This window comes from Salvia hispanica, chromosome 3 (assembly GCF_029641045.1).
Source record: "Salvia hispanica isolate PSC_SH4W2 chromosome 3, Shi_PSC_v1, whole genome shotgun sequence".
Lineage (NCBI taxonomy): Eukaryota > Viridiplantae > Streptophyta > Magnoliopsida > Lamiales > Lamiaceae > Salvia > Salvia hispanica.
In genome coordinates, this window is record NC_142694.1 from 9,650,082 (window position 1) to 9,668,599 (window position 18,518).

Below are 18,518 nucleotides of genomic sequence, written 5' to 3' on the forward strand. Positions count from 1 at the left end.
ATATTGTTTTTGGTCAAAGAAATCGAATTTATTAATGGCTGAAAAAAGGCTTACTATAACTCAAGTAAGCTAAGAGTAGATACACACACATTGATAGGATGTCACAACACTTTCTTGTATCTAAAAATTAATACTACCAAGCAATAAACCACATTGATAGGATGTCGCAACAATTTCTTGTATAGTAGGAGTATGATTCCTCTGAATAAATAGTTTAGACTTTAGATAGTATTTGTATTAGTATAATTTGTTGTTATACGGTTTAAATAAATTTTTGGGGTGGTTGTTATAAAAATAGTAGGTGCACATCAACGGTGCTTGCAGGCTCTTTAATTATCAACAAAATAATATAATAATCTCGATGAGATTGGGCAACCCACTAAAATAAGACTTGGCCCCTTTGTATTAGGTGTTCGTATTGAAACTTTGAATGTTCATGTGAGTATAATTTTATTTTGAGATTTTGCTTGCAAATCATTTAATTTACCATTTTTATAAGTAATTTAACATTGGTAATTAAAGTCACGAACCTTTACTTATCCACTACTTAAATTATGAGTTGCAATTTAGAAAGAAATTTTTTATATCGTTTATTGTTCACAGCGCTCAGTATCACGTCATTAATTTGATTTAATAGACTGCCATAACTTTATATAAATCTTAAAACACCCCAAGTATATTTGAATTAACTAACTTGGAAACCATATAATTTGAATTCACATTTAAGGTCTCACACATTTGTACTTTACTTGATTTAAAGAATACCAAACCCCAATCGTTTGTGAAGCAGTATTAAACATAAAAAAATGCAGGAGAGGAGCAAAAATGCAAAAGATTGAGACCAACCCTGGCATGGCATCTCTTAATTATTAACGATACGAGAGTTAGATTTATTGTTTCGGAATTCACCACAACACAATTATATAAAGAAGAAATAAAATTAACACAAATAAAAAAAAGAAGATAAAGACATCTATAACCAACTTTAGGTTTCGGTTGTATCAAAGTAGCGTGACTATTGTTAGAATATAAAATAAAATCAATCAAATGATGATTAGCCAAAGTTTTTGGCTTTCGGAAGTATGCCTATTTTCTAACAAATGAAAACAAGTCCAGCTAATTTTGCTTGGTATACCTATATAACTACAAAACCAATTAAATTGCAAATCACTTTTTTTTCCCTTCTGTATTTTCATCAATATTTCTTCCATTTTCATATGAAAAGGAACCAAAAAGTAAACATTATAGGTTTGATCCACTAACTTACTAAAATTGCAGAGATCAATTTTAGGCTGTTTAAACTTTGGCACGTCTGTAATAGCCCCAAAATCTGCGTCTTTGGGTTGAGGAAAACGGGTCGACCCAGTTTCTGTCTTCCCTAACAGCTCGGTCCCATCGTTCCTTGAATTTCTGAAGCTCCATCGAAGATTGCTTCCGTATCTGAAACATCGTATTTCCAAGATCACGCATGCATCAATGGAGGCAGTTTCAAATGAAATACTAGTTCAAATATGGGAGCTCACCTCTAATCTAACATCAACACCATGCTTCTGCGAGATGGGATGATCGAAAGAAAAGAAGGGATAGAAGTTGCCATTAGTTTTTAAACTGGTACTTGTAACAAATAGATGCTGTAGGAGAAGAGGATAGACACGATGAAATTAAACAACGGAGGTGTACCTTTGTAGTCACTTCAGAATTCACAGCCTACATAGTAGATAAAGAATATCATTGCATTATTTGAATTGGAAATATGCTATTTAGATGTTATCATATCGGCATACTTCATATACTGTACTGTAATATACTAGAAGTGCAGAGGAAATCAACACAGATAAGGAAAAAAGAAATCACCTTTCTAGCAGATGCACCACCCAATGTTTGTATGCTCTGATGAACTACATATTCACTGTCAACAACTCCTATCTTTTTCGTGCGATCCCCCTAGAAAGGTGTAGATGTATACAAGAAGACAAACCAATAATACGCAAGCAAAAGCGTTGTACCAATTTTTATACTACAATTTTTAATTTTCTTGTTATCTAAATAGGGGTCCAAACATCACTGCAGAGTGAAAAACATAAACTCCGACAGCAGCATCAACAAAATGTAAACAAACAAATTTTAGGAATCTAGCAGCTTAGCAGATAAGACCATAGACTAACCAACTCTCAGAATGGACTCTAGTCTATTAGCTTCTTTTTTACTATCTTTTTTGACAATATAGAAATAGAATTAGTGTTACCTGTGCACAATAGCCAAGTTTAATGTCCATTCCCCATCCATGAACAAGATCATTCTGAAATGAAAAAGTGTAGCATGATCCACGTCAATGAGATAGCAATATCAAACTTTTTCCAGATTTGGTGCAGTCACAAAGTGAGGAACTAAGGATCAATATACTGACAACTTCAAACCATGTGTGCAGTATGCCACATATATTTGCTACAGTTTAATACTTACATCTACATGGTTCAGAAAATATTTGACTTTATAAATTTCAAATTTAGTAAGTAGTAACTCAAGGAAATGAAATTTAAGAAAAACACACACTAATAGGTACCTGTATCAAGTGCCAGGCACAATGCCATGCTGATCTCGAAAACACAGGAGCCATGCCTTCTACAAAACTGTTTATACAAAAGTGATTAATATGTTATGAATAGATTGTAAAATTGTACCTAAATTATTGGTGGGTTACATGCCCATCAAGACATAAAGGAAACTTAGGATGTGGACAGAGAACAGTAGGAACAAGCTGCTTGAGAAACTGACTGCATATCAAAATAAAAGACAAAACAATAAATTAGAGAGTGACGAAATTTACCCACTGCATGGAGGCCCTTCACTATCATCCGAGCACTTAATACTACCTCTGGCATCATAGACTCTTCTGCTTAAATTATAATGCATTAGCACCATACAAGGAATACAGAGTCAAATTACAGACTTTTCACATAACTATACCTATGAAATGTACTCATTCGGTTTCTTATAGTGATCCGATGATGTATGCCAGTAGAATTTGGGTCCAAAGCTGGCTGAGATATTTCAAGTCCTTCAGATTTTATAATGTCCAGATACCTGTTCAGAGGAGAATGACTTATACAAGGTATTTTGAGAGCCAAATTGCATTTTCTGGCATGCATGTCTTCTCCCAGAGGTGAGTTCAGGGTTCAAATCCTATCACTTAACGATGTGTAAAGTATTGGGCAACTTCCACAATATTTTGCAAAAAAAAAAAAGAAAAAAAAAAAAAACTATCAAAGAGATACAGCTTTACAGTATTGACTGAGTACCTTCCGGGGTGAAAATTCTTAACCCCCAAATCTTCATCCCACAGGAATATGTAATCATAAATGGACACAATAGCTGGATGTAAAAAGCGTTTGGCAAACCACCTGAATGTGAAAGGAAATAAGTAAGCTATAGAGTAGTTGAACATCTCATATTGCAAACCAAACTGGGATAGTCATAGTCCTAACTAGCATAAGGTGAGTCCCATTGCATTACCCTATTTCCTTTTACATCCATCAAACCAAAAGTAAAAGAAATATAGAAAGGAATCCACCATGTCAAACACTCAGCACCTCATTTACACAGAATGCGACATCTATCATAGCTTTTTACTACAGCTAGACTGCTAGAGTAACCCGAATGCATGCTTGAACCGCACTAATTAGTCTCTCTGCTGATATTTGTTGTCTCCAAATTTCGGTAGACGTTTGTTGATAGATGATTGAATATTCGCATAGCCTATTTTTGTGAAATTTTTTAATTCAGCACATGGGCAAGAAAGGACGTACTGAAGGCTTACCATTTTGTTTGGTTGAGAGCAACTATATGTGTAGCTTGCTTGCTCCAACGCAGGTCCCACCATCCATCCAAGTTTCCATCATAGTGAAACAACACAATTGTGAAATTTTCTGAAAGAAACTGAAGTCAAGAGAGTTCATCAGTGAATATGAGTACTCACTAAGATAGATCGTCAAATGTTGATATCAATAGAAGTTGTACCTTTCGCACAACAGTATCAACATTTTTCTTCTGCTTGATTCCAACAGGCATCGCTAGCAAATTAACAGAGCGCTGAGCACGGTCCTGAAAATTCAGTGGAATACATAGTCATCATAATCCATTCGAAGCAGTGGGTATAAGTGAATTTTTATAGTAATGTACAAACAAAAACCATAAATCACTAATAATGAGCTAACTCTGATGAAGATGAAAAATGACCACATTCCGTACTGGGTCTAAATAAATGTTAAATATGACCTTTGAATTGGCACCGCTGCTTGTCCATAGAGGCTTTAACTCCAGGTCTGACTTTGCTTCAATGATACCACGAGGCAACTTCTCCATGGTATCCACACCTGAGTCCTAGACCAAACCATTAATTTCACCTTAAGCAAATAGAAATACCTATTAAATGGCTATACTATGTGGAGAAGTAATTGACAAACAAGCTTGTTTACTAGAAGGATACCTTCCATGTATAAAAAGAATCCAGTTTTTGTTCCATCTGAAGCACATGAAGCAAAATATGTGGAAAAAATTGTCATGGACAAGGACTTCGAGAGAAATTAGTATTCAAATCGCCTTGAAACCCAATATAACAAGGTTGGTAAAGTATGAATGCAATCAAACTCCTCAGCATCTCTCTTAACATACCTCTGCTTGTTGATACTGAAAAATTGTTGTCCTGTATATAATAAACAACATCACTGTACAGACAACTCCCATAAATGGAAGTTGTTTCATCTTTCACTCCAAGTACTCTCTGCAGTTATACCTGAAAGTAGCCTTTTTAGCTTTAAAAATGCTGTAGCTTTAACTCCGAGTTGGAGAGCAATTTTTTATGCTAAAGAAATAAAAAAAAAACTATAAATTCCATGCGGATGCTTTGGCTCAAAAGTTAGAAAACATGACTAATACCGGGTCAAATAAGAAATGTTATGTCTTCATCTGCCACCTCCATGCCTTAGGTTCCTTCATAGACAACTATGGATTTTCATTATCCTCCTAGAACTGCATCAATTCATGCATATGAAATATAGAATGTCACCACTGATCAAACAAAAGCTTACAACGACAGCCATCTAGTACTAACATAACGTTCAATTGAATAACTTAATGGTTTACTTTATTTCATCAATCATACGCGTGGTATGGTTAGAATGTAATTAGTTACCACCTATCTCTGGAGTTTCATAAATATGGAGAAAAAAAATTGGGAATGCAAGTAGTTACAAACTAACACATTGCTCAATTGGAATAACCTTTTTAGTCACTCCTTGGGTCAAATTCCTTATAATACTTGAAAAGAACATAAAAAGACTTAGAATGGATGCCATCTAACCTTCCACTTAAAACATATGAACTGACAAAAGTGGCTGGCCAAAAACACAGCAACATATACACCATAGCACATCATGACATTCTGAGAACATACCTATACGAGGCACTATTCTCACACTGACTGGATTGGGAAAAACCAGAAACTACATTAACTTCTCAAAATCATTACTGCCCCCATCCACATTATTCCAACTGCAGCTCAATGCATAAGACAAAAATAATGGAAACGTAGATCATATGAGATGTGCACTTCCATCTCGTTCACACAAGTCCTTGCATGTGTAGAGATGAAAAAATGATTAGGAAGAATCAAGAAATATCATTTCTAGATTTTCCAACACAATTTCACTATAAAACAAGTATAGCAAGCTTATGTTGCACGGCTGTGAAACTTATCTATCTCTTGCTTGCACTCCCCCATTCTACATCACCATTGATTGAACATTAACATATTCCACTTTCCATTAATCACTAATATTAGGAATTACCAGAACATTTAATTGGGCAAACACATATTAAAATAAAAACCGGTGCCGCTTGTTCAGATGAACATAATCATAGCAGTGTAGTTGCTAACTTCAAAGAGACGCAATCAACAACAACAACAATTTTTAAACTACACGTATTCCCGAAGCCTGGATCAAGGGTATACTATTCGATTACAAGCAAAAACCACACCAAAACCCCTCGTCACTCGAAAAGACGAAAATTAACAAGTACACGAAACTCATACCTATCTCGCTCACGATTCTTCCAATCCGAGAAAACGTGATCCCCACGGGATTCAGTCCCAAGCTGAAATCAAGCTATCTTCAAATCCTGCGCTCGTATCAATTTGTACATCCAAGAAGTAAAATGAGATGCAATAATCCAAGCTCCTGCGTGAGTGTGAGTGAGAAGTGGAGTTTATTAGAAAACAAATTCTGAGTTTGGATTTTGCACAAGGACGAATACGATCGCCACGCTTTTATTAGAGCTACCCACCAAATATAATTTGTTGCTTAATCTTAATTAATGCTTACTAGTACTCATACTCACTAACTAATCACAAAAATCACAACTTTTTCTCATTGAATCCAGTGAGATTGTTTGATTTGTGTTCTGCCTAAAAAAGATGAACCAGATTTCTTGACTAAAAGAGATGAAAAGTGTAACTAGATTTGGCAAATCTTTCGAGCCTTGCAAATATTAGTTCAATTAACTTAAAAAAATAAAATGAATTGCTTACTATAGTAATTGATGGCATGTAGGAGTATATTTAAGCTATCTGCATATTAGAAAACACACTAATAGCTTTGCATGTTTTTGTTATTGAAATCTTAATTCAGGCTATTTGAATAGAGTATTCCCAGTAGTTTATACTCTTATCGTTTATAAAAAATAGTTACATCCAAATGTCAAAAAAAATAAAAAGTCTCATTTTTTTAAAATTGAAAGGTTCTCTTGTACACTTTTCTCACTTTTTCTCCACTATTACTTTATTAACTTTTTCTTCTTTTATCCAGTTATTTTATATACTTTTTCTTGTCTTTTCTCTTATTTTATCAATTTATTATTAAAATTTATGTCGTTCACAAATGAGACTATTTTTTATGAAAAGAAGGAGTATCAATTTTTTCAACAAAATATGGTAAATGCTTATTAAGATCATTAGGTTTTATTTTGTTTGCTTCTCAGCGGTGTTCTATAGAGTTAGATCGACGACCCTACATTCTTAATACCAGCAATTAAATAAAGGTAAGATTTGATACGATACTAAATTACTAACCCAAAAGCAAACCATAGGTTACTCAACAATTTTTACATGAATCTAATAATCAACGCTAAATAATTGAATTTAATTGCGTAGAGGGTAGCTGCTGTACAAGGTTAGATTACGTCACCAAAATGCAATAGGATACTAGTACTAGTATTATTATTTTAAAATTATAGTCGTAGTAATATTATATCAACATGTGACCTAGGAATATAAATTGCACCGCCAAACATGTGGATCGTTTTAGTGTATTTTTAAATTCAATGTTATGTCGAAAATAATTTAATAAATTGGTGGTACAAACGTGCAAACAGCTGTTGTTAGCTGCTATCGGCACTATAGTGAAAGGTTTCCACAATAATCGAACTTAAATTACATCTCACATTCTCGATGTTCCCTCTTAATTAAAGGCACGTGGTATGGATAAACTGAATGCAATTTCAATTATTTATCGTACTATAATGTTTTGATTAAAGGTCTTTATTTTAGTACTAGTAAAAATGATAATATAATTATTTTGAGTGGAATGTGGTTTCACTATCATACGCGGATTAGAAGTAAAAACAAAACATATAAAATGTTCAAAGTTCAAACTATATTCGTGGTCCCATAAATTAAATATTTTGAAGTACAAATGAGCAAACTATTAAGATTGTTAACAAACATGGCGTGAGTTACGATTTCAATCGCACAACAAGGACATTTAATCAATCGTTTTGTCGGTTACGACACTAATGCATTACAACCAGCAAAAGTAAGTCCCTAAAAGTAAAAATAATGGTGTTGAACAACCTCAAATATAATGGATTTATTGTTTATTCTTACTATCAAACGATGGATCACTACCAAAATTTTGAAAACTAACTACCCAAGAAAATCAGTCACCTACGATAAAAATATCCCACAATGAGATAAGTACTAATCAAACTTACTTCTCTGTTCTTATTAGTTATTTATACTATTAAAAAGTGAATATGATTTGTATATACAATATTTCCAAAATTTTCATACAATTGTCAATTCTTATAATTGTGTAAATTACATTGCTATACAATTTACACAAAATTGACAAATTTGTAAATTCTTGCGACGGTGTAATTTACATTATTGTAAGAATTACAATGCAATACGTATGATTCATGTAAATTATGTGAGGATATTTTAACACCAAAAATGGTAGTATTTCTATATTATCATACTCATAATTCATAAATACCTTTTTTCTTTTTATATTTTGATATGACTAAAATAGGGTATTGTGTCAAACTTAAGGGGGACGCATTAATTATTTTAACATGTCATTCATAAAATAGAGGAACATTGAGAGAGACAACATAGCATAAGCAAACCAAAAGAAAAGGTTAGACACCTAATGGTTGGAATCGGCCTCTTTGATTGTGGATTCAAACCTCCTCCCAATATAATTATGAGTGTTATCAAAAACACAAGACTAAAAAACATAGCTCAAGTCTCAAGATTTGAATAGAAACGAAATGCTGAGTGTTAAATACTGATAATGCCAGTCTATAGGTCTTCTTTACCTGTTAATCAAGCATGATTTGCATCACCAGCACACAACCCTTAAAACTTGAGACTTCTATGATGGTGTCCAGATATGATAAAAAAACAATTACTACTACTTACTAAACTTCTGTTGTGTGCACATGTACAATATAATAAAATATCAATATTTTCAAAATAAATAAGAACTCAACCCCACTAATATTTTTATCATCCTTATAATGGGAGTTACAATATGTAGGAGTAGATCGATCAAGTGTCCAAAACTGAATAATCTTTGAATTCTGACTAACAAGCTATAGATTCTGATCTCATTTACCATCTATAGCTTACAGCTCTCATATATTTGATATATACCACTGCACATAATTACAGAGGAGCTCGACAAAGTGAAGTAAAAGCACTAAATCTGCCACAGCTCACTGCAAAAAGGCCCCATGTATATCCAAGAATTCTTGAATTCTTGTGAATGGACAAACGACCTAACTACAATTATTCTGTTCCTTCTTCCAACTGAATATACACTATGTTTGTTGAAGAACCAGGTTCAGTTGTTGTGCATATCTTGCTAAGACACCTCCCCTCCTACACCAAAGGGACAGACAACCAGTTATGCTAAATCAACGACACAAACTATAACGAACAGTAGAGAGCACAGGTTCAAGACTGGGATACTCACTTCACAAGTTCTGGAAGCATGTTCTGTACGTTCTGCAGATGCGATGAACACTGTCTGCAACATTCAATTCTGCAAGCAGAGACATCAATAGCTAAGCAATCCAGTACAACTTAATCCAATTTGATTAATAATGGGATGAGTGTGATAATATGAGGAGAATCTAAGAAAAAATAAAATAGACTAGCTACCTCTCCTCTGCATGAAGATCAACGCCGACCGAACGACGTGCTGAAGCTGTCGTACGGACTACTGTGCCAAAGACTGCTACAAGCTTTAAAAGCATTTCCAAAGAGAGACTAGCATGCCTACAAATGAACAAGGTTAAAGATTTTCTACCAAAAGAGAAATTTCACTGCGGAAGATGACCTTCCAACTAAGTCAACATTCGTTGCTCTAGATATAACAAATTTGGTTATAGAAACTCTAGTGGGGTCTCTTTTATCCTCCTTGCCAGTAAGAGAAAAATATTCACCAATGTTGCAGATAAAGTTACCTTTCTGCTTTGCTTTCCAATAAGCCTAAAAGCACAGGAAGCAAGCAAGAAAATAGTTCCAACGTAATAACCTCCATTCTCTCAATCAGAACACCAACTACATCTGCCTGGACCTGCACGAGTAATATAATTTTCAGAAAAAAAAAGCGCAAACACTGAAATTAGTTTGCACTGCAGCAACAAATATCCTCATAATTCCTTTAAATGAAAATAAAGAACTGACAGAATGGTCAGGCAGTCTCTTCAAAGCATTTATAGCACCCTTAACATCATTCCTTTCCCAAAAATGTCGAACCACCTGCACCAGGGAAATTACAGTACTCAATGAGAAAGCTCAGGAAAACATGTACTGAAGGGGCTTAAATTGAAAAATACAAGGAGGATAGTGATAATATCATGCAGAAAGAAGAACAAGAAGAAAACATCATATAACCACTGAAACATTGGCAACCCCTAGGATAAGCTGCTTACTAAGAGAACTCACGATCCCAGCAAATAATAAACAGCAAGCAACAAAATAGTGAATTTGAGTGGAGTTATAAATTAAGGATCATTTTCAGAACTACCTGCAGCTTTGTCAGCCTTGACCGAAATGTGCTCAATAGCACATCATGACTCTGCATAAGATTCTCGAGGACAATATTATCATCCAAAGTAGGTTGCACTCTCACGTCAATTTTCTGGTCAGTAATCTGCAACATAGTGAAATCATTAGTCTAATATAAATTTTTAAACAGCATTATCAAGGAAAAGATAAAATCCCCTAGTTTATGCTTAAGTCTGCCGTATCAGGGAGCAAACATAAGTAAATGCAAAAATGTTTGGAACTAAAAATTTACTGTCAAAGTAAAGAACACTAAGAATTTTGATGTTATAAGTTGCTCAGTTAAAGATTTTAATACAAGAAATAGTATACTGAATCAGTGGTTAAAACTTTATGTAGAATTATGAAGTGGTAAATTTCTGTTGCTCATTCATTTTAAACTGATATTGTGGGTCTCTATCCACTGTCAGTGTATTATAGGACTTTCAATGTAGAACTTGCTCTAAATATCCTGAACACGCCACATCTTTCAGAGATAAAAGTAAAAATCGCCTAAAATTTACCATTCAGGTTACATAAGATCCACAGAAAGGAGACAATTTTACCTGGGGGGAGGGAGTTTCCGCAGGCTCGATAGCAGCACCACCACGAGTCCTATCAGGGGTGCAAATGTCATCCACATCAACTTTTTCCTTTCCCTCAAACCTCTCAACCAAACTACGTGTCCTTCCATGCACAACTGCCACTGTCAGTGGATAGTACAAATATAAGTAAAAGATTATGCTATTATCTTTTCTGAGAAGTAGTAATTTAAATAGCAACCTCCATTGACAACTTTAATGGAACTCGCCCCTTTGCAGGAATTGAGAGGCTGGTCACCTAAATCAAAACAAATTTGAGTTGAGGATTACAAATCGCCAAAGTACGAATAGAAGTACTTCACTACACACAATAATTAGTTGTTGGAGATTGAAAAACTATGCATGACAGGAAACCAACATCCTAACTTAGTCGATGTGCTAAAATAGGACTGACAATGTTACCGTAAGCGGATAACTATGTTAAGAAAGATGCAGCAGATACCAGAGCTCTGATTTATCACACACACTATCATGAGAATAAGTTTTAAATTATGATTGTTTCTAACTGGAACCAAAATCTATAAATACAGCTGTACAAATGGCATAGAAGTGGAAACTTGTAGCATGTGTTACTTTTGTAATCTTTGTACTCCCCCTTGAAGCAAGCGGACTGATTAAAATTAAGTTCTCTTCTTTGACTTTACCAGCACATGGAGAGACTCGGGTCAAGTTTCCCCATAACACCAGATGCACATATTGCAATACAAATAGATTTATGGGCTGTAATAATAGAATGATAACAGTCTTAAGGAGGCATTGATGAGAGCATATATAGAAATAGAATGAAGAACTCTACATACTTGATGTTGTGGCTGGCAGTGAAGTTCTGTCAGGCTTTTCAACAACAGTATCAATATTTGATTGTTTCTCCTCAGAAAAGTCCTTTGAATTTGCATCAGGGAACAGCCTATTACGAATGTTTAGATCCTTTCTACTAACAGCAGGTTTTCTCACATTATCAGAGGGCAGAGATTCAAGGGCCACTGACATTCTTTCCGTATCTAACCTACTGCTTGACTGCCTCCGTGCGTGAGATGATCTAGAATTCATGCCACTGCTGGCCTTAGCCAACGCAATGGATTCCCTTCTAGATCCAATTGAGTCTTTTCCAGTGCTATCTCGGGGTACTATGCTTGGCATGATAATAGATCTATTAACGGACGGCACATTAACTTTTGCTGACAAGCTAGCTGCAGGACCACGCTTCTGGGTTCCAATAGTGCTGATTTTCTTGGGTTCAGATGGAGGCAAAGTTTCTGGTGGACTGTGCTTCTGAATCTTAACGTTGCTGATTTCCATGGAATCTGATGGAGGCGAACTTGCTCTAGGATTTGGCTTCTGCACTCCAATTTCGCTGATTTGACTGGAATCAGATGTCTGTACAACCTTAGGAACTTCAACTGTTTCAGCTGTCTTGGAACTGATGGAATTCACACCTGCAGCTTAAAAGGGTCAACCATTGACTTTATTGCCAATAAGTTAAGAGATAGTTCTTGATGGATGGAGAGAGTACACAAACACATAATAAAACTTACGGTCAACATAAATAGTTTTGATGTCCTTAGACTCGCTATCTGGCACTGTAGACTTAATATTGGACTTTGACTTTACATGGCTTTCTTCCTTCTCCAAAGGACTTCCCTCACTCGCATGTTTCAGCCCAGAGTGGTCATACTGCTCCGGAGCAAATCTTGTACCATAAGGCTCCACAAGCTGATGCACAAGTGGCATTACATTATTGTTATGGAATGAAATAATGGGTTCTAAATATACAAACAGAAGATTAAAGACAACTAAATAATAGAAATAACTGGCAAATACCGAGACATCTGCTATCCAAACTGCAACCGTATTTTCATGATATGCACCGCCTAAAAGTTTCCCATCATCAATGCAAAGATCGCCAAGTGTTGACCATCCCATATCAACTGAATCATGGCAAACTACAGGCTCCCACGAGTAAACCTGCAGTTGAAGAGAAATACCATCTTAACGATCGTTTTTCTAAAAAAACAAGTCAGTAAATGAATGAGCCAAAACCATACCTTTAAGCTATCATCAAGTCCACAAAAAAGTGTTCTACCATCAGGGTGAAATGCAACAGATCTCACTCCTGCAGCCTGAGGGAAGATAAAACAAATTGACCATGCATGATATAGAACTAACATTTTTCAGAACTATGTTCAGATAGATTGATCACATAAGTAACTTGTAGTATATCAGAAAACAAACTTGGTTTTAACTTCTTTTATTTTTCTTCCAAATTTTGGACACTAGATACAGAAAAGTAAAACAGAAACATGACGAGAGAAGATTAATACTCCCCCTGTCCCTCGCTAAGTGAGGCGCTTCTTTCCGCACGACTTTTGGGAAAGTATGAGTAGTTAAAGTGGAGAAAGAGTAAAGTAAGAGAGTCCACTTTAACTATTTATTAGTCCCTCCGTCCCACGTTACTTGAGTCATTTCTTTTTTGCACTCGTTTTGGAAAAATGATAATAAATAGTTAAAGTGGAGAGAGAATAATGCAGAAGAGAGTACTTTCGTTCATATTTTCTTTCTTACTTTACTCTCTCTTCAATTTAACTATTTATTATACTTTTTTTAAAACGAGTGCAAAAAAAGAAGTGACTCAAGTAACATGGGACAGAGGGAGTATCATTTTCCTAAAACACATTACAAAAAGAAGCGCCTCCCGTAGTGAGGGACTGAGGGAGTATCAATTAGATAATACCCATGCATACTTATTTTGAAATATGCAATAGCACAAAACACATACTATAGGAGTACTATTTTTTCCAATAAAATCAACAAATGTTAGAACCTTCAAGTATAATAATTAATCACACAGAGCTATTGGAGGACAATCAGTTGGCTGATTTTAATTGACAGATTATTGTTACGATAGAAATCAAATATCCAAACTTCATTTCTCCACCATTACAAACTTTTCTAGCAAAAGGACAGAGCATTTACTTTATATGAGTTACAAAAAGGTTTGCTTACTGACGGAAAATTCAAGTAGTATATAAGTTTGCTTTGAGCTTCACGCAGGCTATCACCCAAACTCAGAATGCTCAGCAGTAAAACCTACTAAAAGATGCAAATCTAACATACTTGAGTTACAAGACTTCAAAAAGTAACAACTCAACTACTGTACTATTTTTTTGTATATCCCAATATCTATGGTGTTCTGGTATCTGGGCCAGATAGCAGTACAGCAAAAGGCAAGCTCGTGGTTATTATAAATTCATTTTTTTCATCTTTCTTGTTTCTGCTTTATTGTGATGGGAAGAGGACATTGCTAACAGGCAGATTTAAACATTCTTTATTCTGAACAAAATAATGAGGACAAGTTTAACTACCTCACGCCTGGCAGATCCAATCATCTCAAATGTCTCCAGATCCCAAAATTTCACTGTTTTGTCTGCTGAACCTGGATTATGATTATTACGTTACTCCACTACTTAAAATCATAAGTATGAAACAGAAGATGGGCAGCTAAAGTAAACCATAGGCATATCTACCTGTTGCTAAAAGAAACTCGAGTGGATGAAATTCTATCGTACGAATATGTCCTTCATGAAACTTGAAATCATGCAAAAGCTTTCCAGCAGTCAGGTCCCACACCTTTACAGTAGAAATTGGTTTTAGAACCAAACAACACAAATTAGAATTATTCTCTAAATTTCACTTTACAAAAATCCTCAAAGTAATACCTTTACAACATTATCGAATCCACCAGACACTACCCAGCGGCCATCGGGAGTGAATCTTATTGTACTAATCCCTCGAGTATGACCCTTATATGTGTGGATGCACCCTTTCTTTCTAATATCCCATATCTTCAGATTAGTATCCATGGAACCAGATGCAAAAAACTCACCAAATGGGTGAAACTCAACGGCAGTACAATAGGATCTGTGCCCGGTAAGAGTGCGAACCACTACATTTTAAGAGCATTAACCACATCAAGAGTGATACCACACTGGATTGATTCATAAGCATGGGGCAGACCAAGCACAGACAGTTTACATACATCAAACAGTGGAAATAAAATGTCCAATTTAACATACAGCAGCACTCAACTCTATAAGCAACAAATAGTAAATCCCACTTAATGACATACAAATGTATAGTCAGTACTCAGTCATCAAATGCCATATTGACAAGTCTGGCTATGAAACTAACTTAAAAATTAGAACTGTTTCAGTTTCAAATCCAAATTGCATAGGACATCACAAAAAGTGTACACTAACTTTTAGTTTCTTCCAGATCCCACAATTTTATGGCCCCCGAAGACGATCCAGCTACCACTAAAACTTCCGCTGAATCAAAGGCTGCAGACTCAACCGGACTAGTGTGACCACACAGGCTCTGCATCATCAACAGGTAGGCATAATGCGTTAAACTAAAAAGAGTATGAGAGTTTAAGCAGTATATTCCCGAGAAGAAGAAAAACTAGCTTTAGGAGATGCAGCAGTTTGCCATTTTAAGGATATACATAATTGTCAAGTGAATCTATAGCAAGATATACAGAGAACATATTAAATCTGCCACTCAAATACCATCATAACAGAAATTATAACATCATTAAAAAAGAATGCAACTAATTAAAATAGCAGGCAAGAGTGATTCTGGAGTGAGAAACAAGCATGCTGCTCTGTCAACGCAAACTTATGTTTATGGCACTCCCAAGTATTGCTGTAAAAGGGGCTGCCAAAACTACATACCCACAGGTAAACGGGGAATAAGCTACCTATGCCATTTATCGAGGAATTTCAGTTTCATCTAATCATCAAACTAGTGCATTTACTTGAACACATACAGAGAAGTATAAAGCTGGCATATACTAGGAAAATAACTCAGTCTCAATTGGGAAAAATGGAGTCGCAGCGTTCATTAGGCAAATTTTCATGAAACACGTGTCTAGAATACTGCAAAAATCAGTTATTGCCATCTGTTAACTAACCATTAGAGATGTCGGTTTGCCAACGGACCAAAGATTCACTTTCTGATCATCTCCACCTGTAATAAATACGCGGCAATTCTTTTTCCCGAAGCTCAAACAATTTACATTCCCCGCGTGTGCAACAAATTCCTCTAGATTATATACAGTCAAGAAAGGACAATACACCACATGAAAATTATAGATGTAACTCATCACTTAAATACCTCAAAAGCAAGTCGAAAGAATTATAATACTACTTCATAGTTGGTTTATACCGGATCCACCAAAACAAAATCCAGAAATTATAGGTTACTCAAGTCATATCCAATGAATTCTCAATCTAGCTATCCCTCCCAAATCACATCCAAATTAATATTGAAATTACAAAATTCAGAATTTTGATTCAATTCCAGAAAATAAGCGAAAACGAAAATAATATTATAGCAGGAGTGATTATAATTAGCTATAATAATGAAGACCACAACAACAACTGAGTAAGCTTTCAATCCCTTGGTCATGTTCTCAACTCGTCTCTCTCAACTTAACGGCCTTGAACCAAAAAAATCAATGCCGAATCAACTCAGATCACTAAATCGAAAATTGAAACCCTAACTTAGATTCCATAACCTCGCATTCAGCTCCACCGACACGCGCATCCAAATTCCGCATACAAACAAATGTAGACCAAGGAAAATGAAAATGAAGATTCAAAAGGATACGCAGCTTATATCCGCGTTTCTCCATTTCCTACTCCAACTCCAAAGTCAGAAGCTCAGAATTTCCCTCCAGCGCCGGCTCCCCGCCAATAAACCGATCAAGTTGCAGAGATAGAGAAATACAGCTTACAGCTTACAACTATACAGATGCTGATAGTTGTGCGTATAGACGACAAAATCTAGCGACGAAGATAAGGATAGATTTCTCGAACGGTAACCGGAAAAGGGGGGAAGCAGAAAAGGAAGATTTTCAGAGCAGAGGAGAGGAGAGATTTCAATAGTGGAGACCAAAGCAGAATCAATTACTATTATTTTAATAATTTATTTAAAACAATAGGAGTAATTTATACGGTCGTATAAATATAGCAATTTACGATTTCTTTATTTTCACCGACACGTTCGGTAAATACTGTAAATTCTTTTTACTGTGCTGTAAGAATCGGGAGCTTTTTTACCGCGACAGGTATGATTACCAAATCTTTCTGCTGAGAAACATGTCTTCTTTTCATATTTATTTTATTTTATGGGACGAGAATTTTTGTTGATTTGTGTAGACATGCCAACCACTAAAATGATAGGCAAACAATAGTGGCCAGGATATATCTGTACTTTCTTTATATTTAAATCACATTTAACTATGATACACACGTCTCCTTATTCCAAACATATATTTCCTCATTGCCACACACACATACATCCTTCATTTATTCATTTATACTTATGAGGATCCATAAGTTTTCTTGTATAGACGTGTAGTTCTCGTCAACATTATCTACTCCAATTTATAGTATTACATATTTTGCAACCGAATCAAAAGTTACTGGTTTTAAACACCAATTAATTTAAAGTTGGTGGGAAATACTGGAATTTGGAGAAAGTTTATGATTTTTGTGCCCAAAAACTCTTTATTCAATGATCTTTTCTAGATGCACTTCTTTTTGGCACGTAGGTTAATGATAGTGTGTTAAGTGGATAAGTAAAGAAGAAAATGTATACTTTTTATTAAAAATAAAATAATTCAATTATCTTGGAACTTTCTAAAATAGAAAAATGATTCAATTAATATAGAAAGAAGAGATTATATCGCTAGAATAGTACTTTGTATTAAAGCTTAATTCTTTAAACACGATATGGATTTCTGCCATAAATTTTCCGTACTTGAATGGTGATTGAATCATCTAACTGGATTTGAAATTCTCAACGTAATGATATATTTTTGGTTTAATTTCACTTAACGTTAAGTCGTTAATGTATAGTGTATTATAGTACTACTAGTATTTATCATATTATTGTGATTTAGTATTTTGCTTGCATATGGTCCGGTAGTTCATATATACTACAATAATAGTTTATCACAAAAAGATATCACATTTTTTCTCTCTCGGATTACAACAAAAAAACACAGTGAAGGACGCTTTTAAAACATTTCTTTCGATATTATCAAACATATGATAAGTGACACAAAAAATCATATTTTCAGGAATCAACGGACGCAGAAATATTTATCAATAGGAGTTGGAATTTCTAAATTTTACTCTAAAGTATACTTTTAAATAAATTAGATTATTTGTAGGAGCTTTTTACATAATAATTTACACTAAATTTTAATAATTTTTTAAAAAAATTAGTAATAGATTAAGGTTAAAAAACTAATAGATTGTTTTGTGTTAAATTACTGTTCTTCAGCAAATGATGTTCGATATGATGTACTAACATATCTAACGCTAACTTATTTGGATTGCACCCATCTGGGCTTCAACACGCAAATTACCTAATTATTAACCATGTTAAATCCTATCACTATCTATGCACTGAGAAGTTGAAAGCTAAAAGTACTATGTTTAGAACAATTTCCATGATTG

The 18,518-nt window shown here is 34.8% G+C and overlaps 2 protein-coding genes across 6 annotated transcripts; both read right to left on the bottom strand.

The window, feature by feature from the left end:
- Positions 1-955: 955 nt before the first annotated feature.
- Positions 956-6,336, bottom strand: LOC125215634 (uncharacterized). Of its 4 annotated transcripts, XM_048117109.2 has the most exons (17): positions 6,092-6,336; positions 5,453-5,630; positions 4,936-5,028; positions 4,672-4,792; positions 4,487-4,522; positions 4,276-4,380; positions 4,018-4,101; positions 3,818-3,936; positions 3,300-3,401; positions 2,968-3,084; positions 2,828-2,893; positions 2,564-2,630; positions 2,246-2,299; positions 1,855-1,944; positions 1,681-1,707; positions 1,524-1,550; positions 956-1,440 (listed from the first exon to the last, which is right to left on the bottom strand). In XM_048117109.2, the coding sequence occupies exons 4-17, from the start codon at positions 4,759-4,761 to the stop codon at positions 1,297-1,299; spliced, it is 1,128 nt and encodes a 375-aa protein (XP_047973066.1). In that variant the 5' UTR covers positions 4,762-4,792; positions 4,936-5,028; positions 5,453-5,630; positions 6,092-6,336; the 3' UTR covers positions 956-1,296. The 4 variants fall into 4 exon arrangements, with proteins under 4 accessions (XP_047973066.1, XP_047973064.1, XP_047973068.1 ...); XM_048117107.2 differs by lacking the exon at positions 5,453-5,630; XM_048117111.2 differs by lacking the exons at positions 4,936-5,028; positions 5,453-5,630.
- Positions 6,337-8,788: 2,452 nt separating this feature from the next.
- Positions 8,789-16,967, bottom strand: LOC125213858 (katanin p80 WD40 repeat-containing subunit B1 homolog KTN80.1-like). Of its 2 annotated transcripts, XM_048114619.2 has the most exons (18): positions 16,660-16,967; positions 15,962-16,092; positions 15,249-15,366; positions 14,709-14,935; positions 14,517-14,619; positions 14,355-14,425; positions 13,038-13,112; positions 12,814-12,957; positions 12,528-12,705; positions 11,793-12,428; positions 11,174-11,230; positions 10,957-11,096; positions 10,374-10,499; positions 10,031-10,105; positions 9,808-9,920; positions 9,503-9,619; positions 9,315-9,383; positions 8,789-9,220 (listed from the first exon to the last, which is right to left on the bottom strand). In XM_048114619.2, the coding sequence occupies exons 1-18, from the start codon at positions 16,682-16,684 to the stop codon at positions 9,160-9,162; spliced, it is 2,466 nt and encodes an 821-aa protein (XP_047970576.1). In that variant the 5' UTR covers positions 16,685-16,967; the 3' UTR covers positions 8,789-9,159. The 2 variants fall into 2 exon arrangements, with proteins under 2 accessions (XP_047970576.1, XP_088924504.1); XM_089068378.1 differs by lacking the exon at positions 16,660-16,967 and having other exon boundaries at positions 15,962-16,640.
- Positions 16,968-18,518: the final 1,551 nt, after the last annotated feature.

Bases quoted from the DNA above. Each gene is read 5' to 3' on its own strand.
- LOC125213858 (XM_089068378.1), bottom strand. From the start codon at position 16,153: ATGAGTTACATCTATAATTTTCATGTGGTGTATTGTCCTTTCTTGACT. The intron at 12,706-12,813 runs GTATTTGCCAGT...CTTGTGCATCAG, and splicing joins TTTGGATAGCAGATGTCTCG to CTTGTGGAGCCTTATGGTAC. The intron at 9,221-9,314 runs GTGAGTATCCCA...CCTTTGGTGTAG, and splicing joins ATGCTTCCAGAACTTGTGAA to GAGGGGAGGTGTCTTAGCAA.
- LOC125215634 (XM_048117111.2), bottom strand. From the start codon at position 4,761: ATGAAACAACTTCCATTTATGGGAGTTGTCTGTACAGTGATGTTGTTT. The intron at 4,102-4,275 runs GTCATATTTAAC...CTGAATTTTCAG, and splicing joins GCAGCGGTGCCAATTCAAAG to GACCGTGCTCAGCGCTCTGT. The intron at 2,894-2,967 runs GTATAGTTATGT...TAATTTAAGCAG, and splicing joins CGAATGAGTACATTTCATAG to AAGAGTCTATGATGCCAGAG.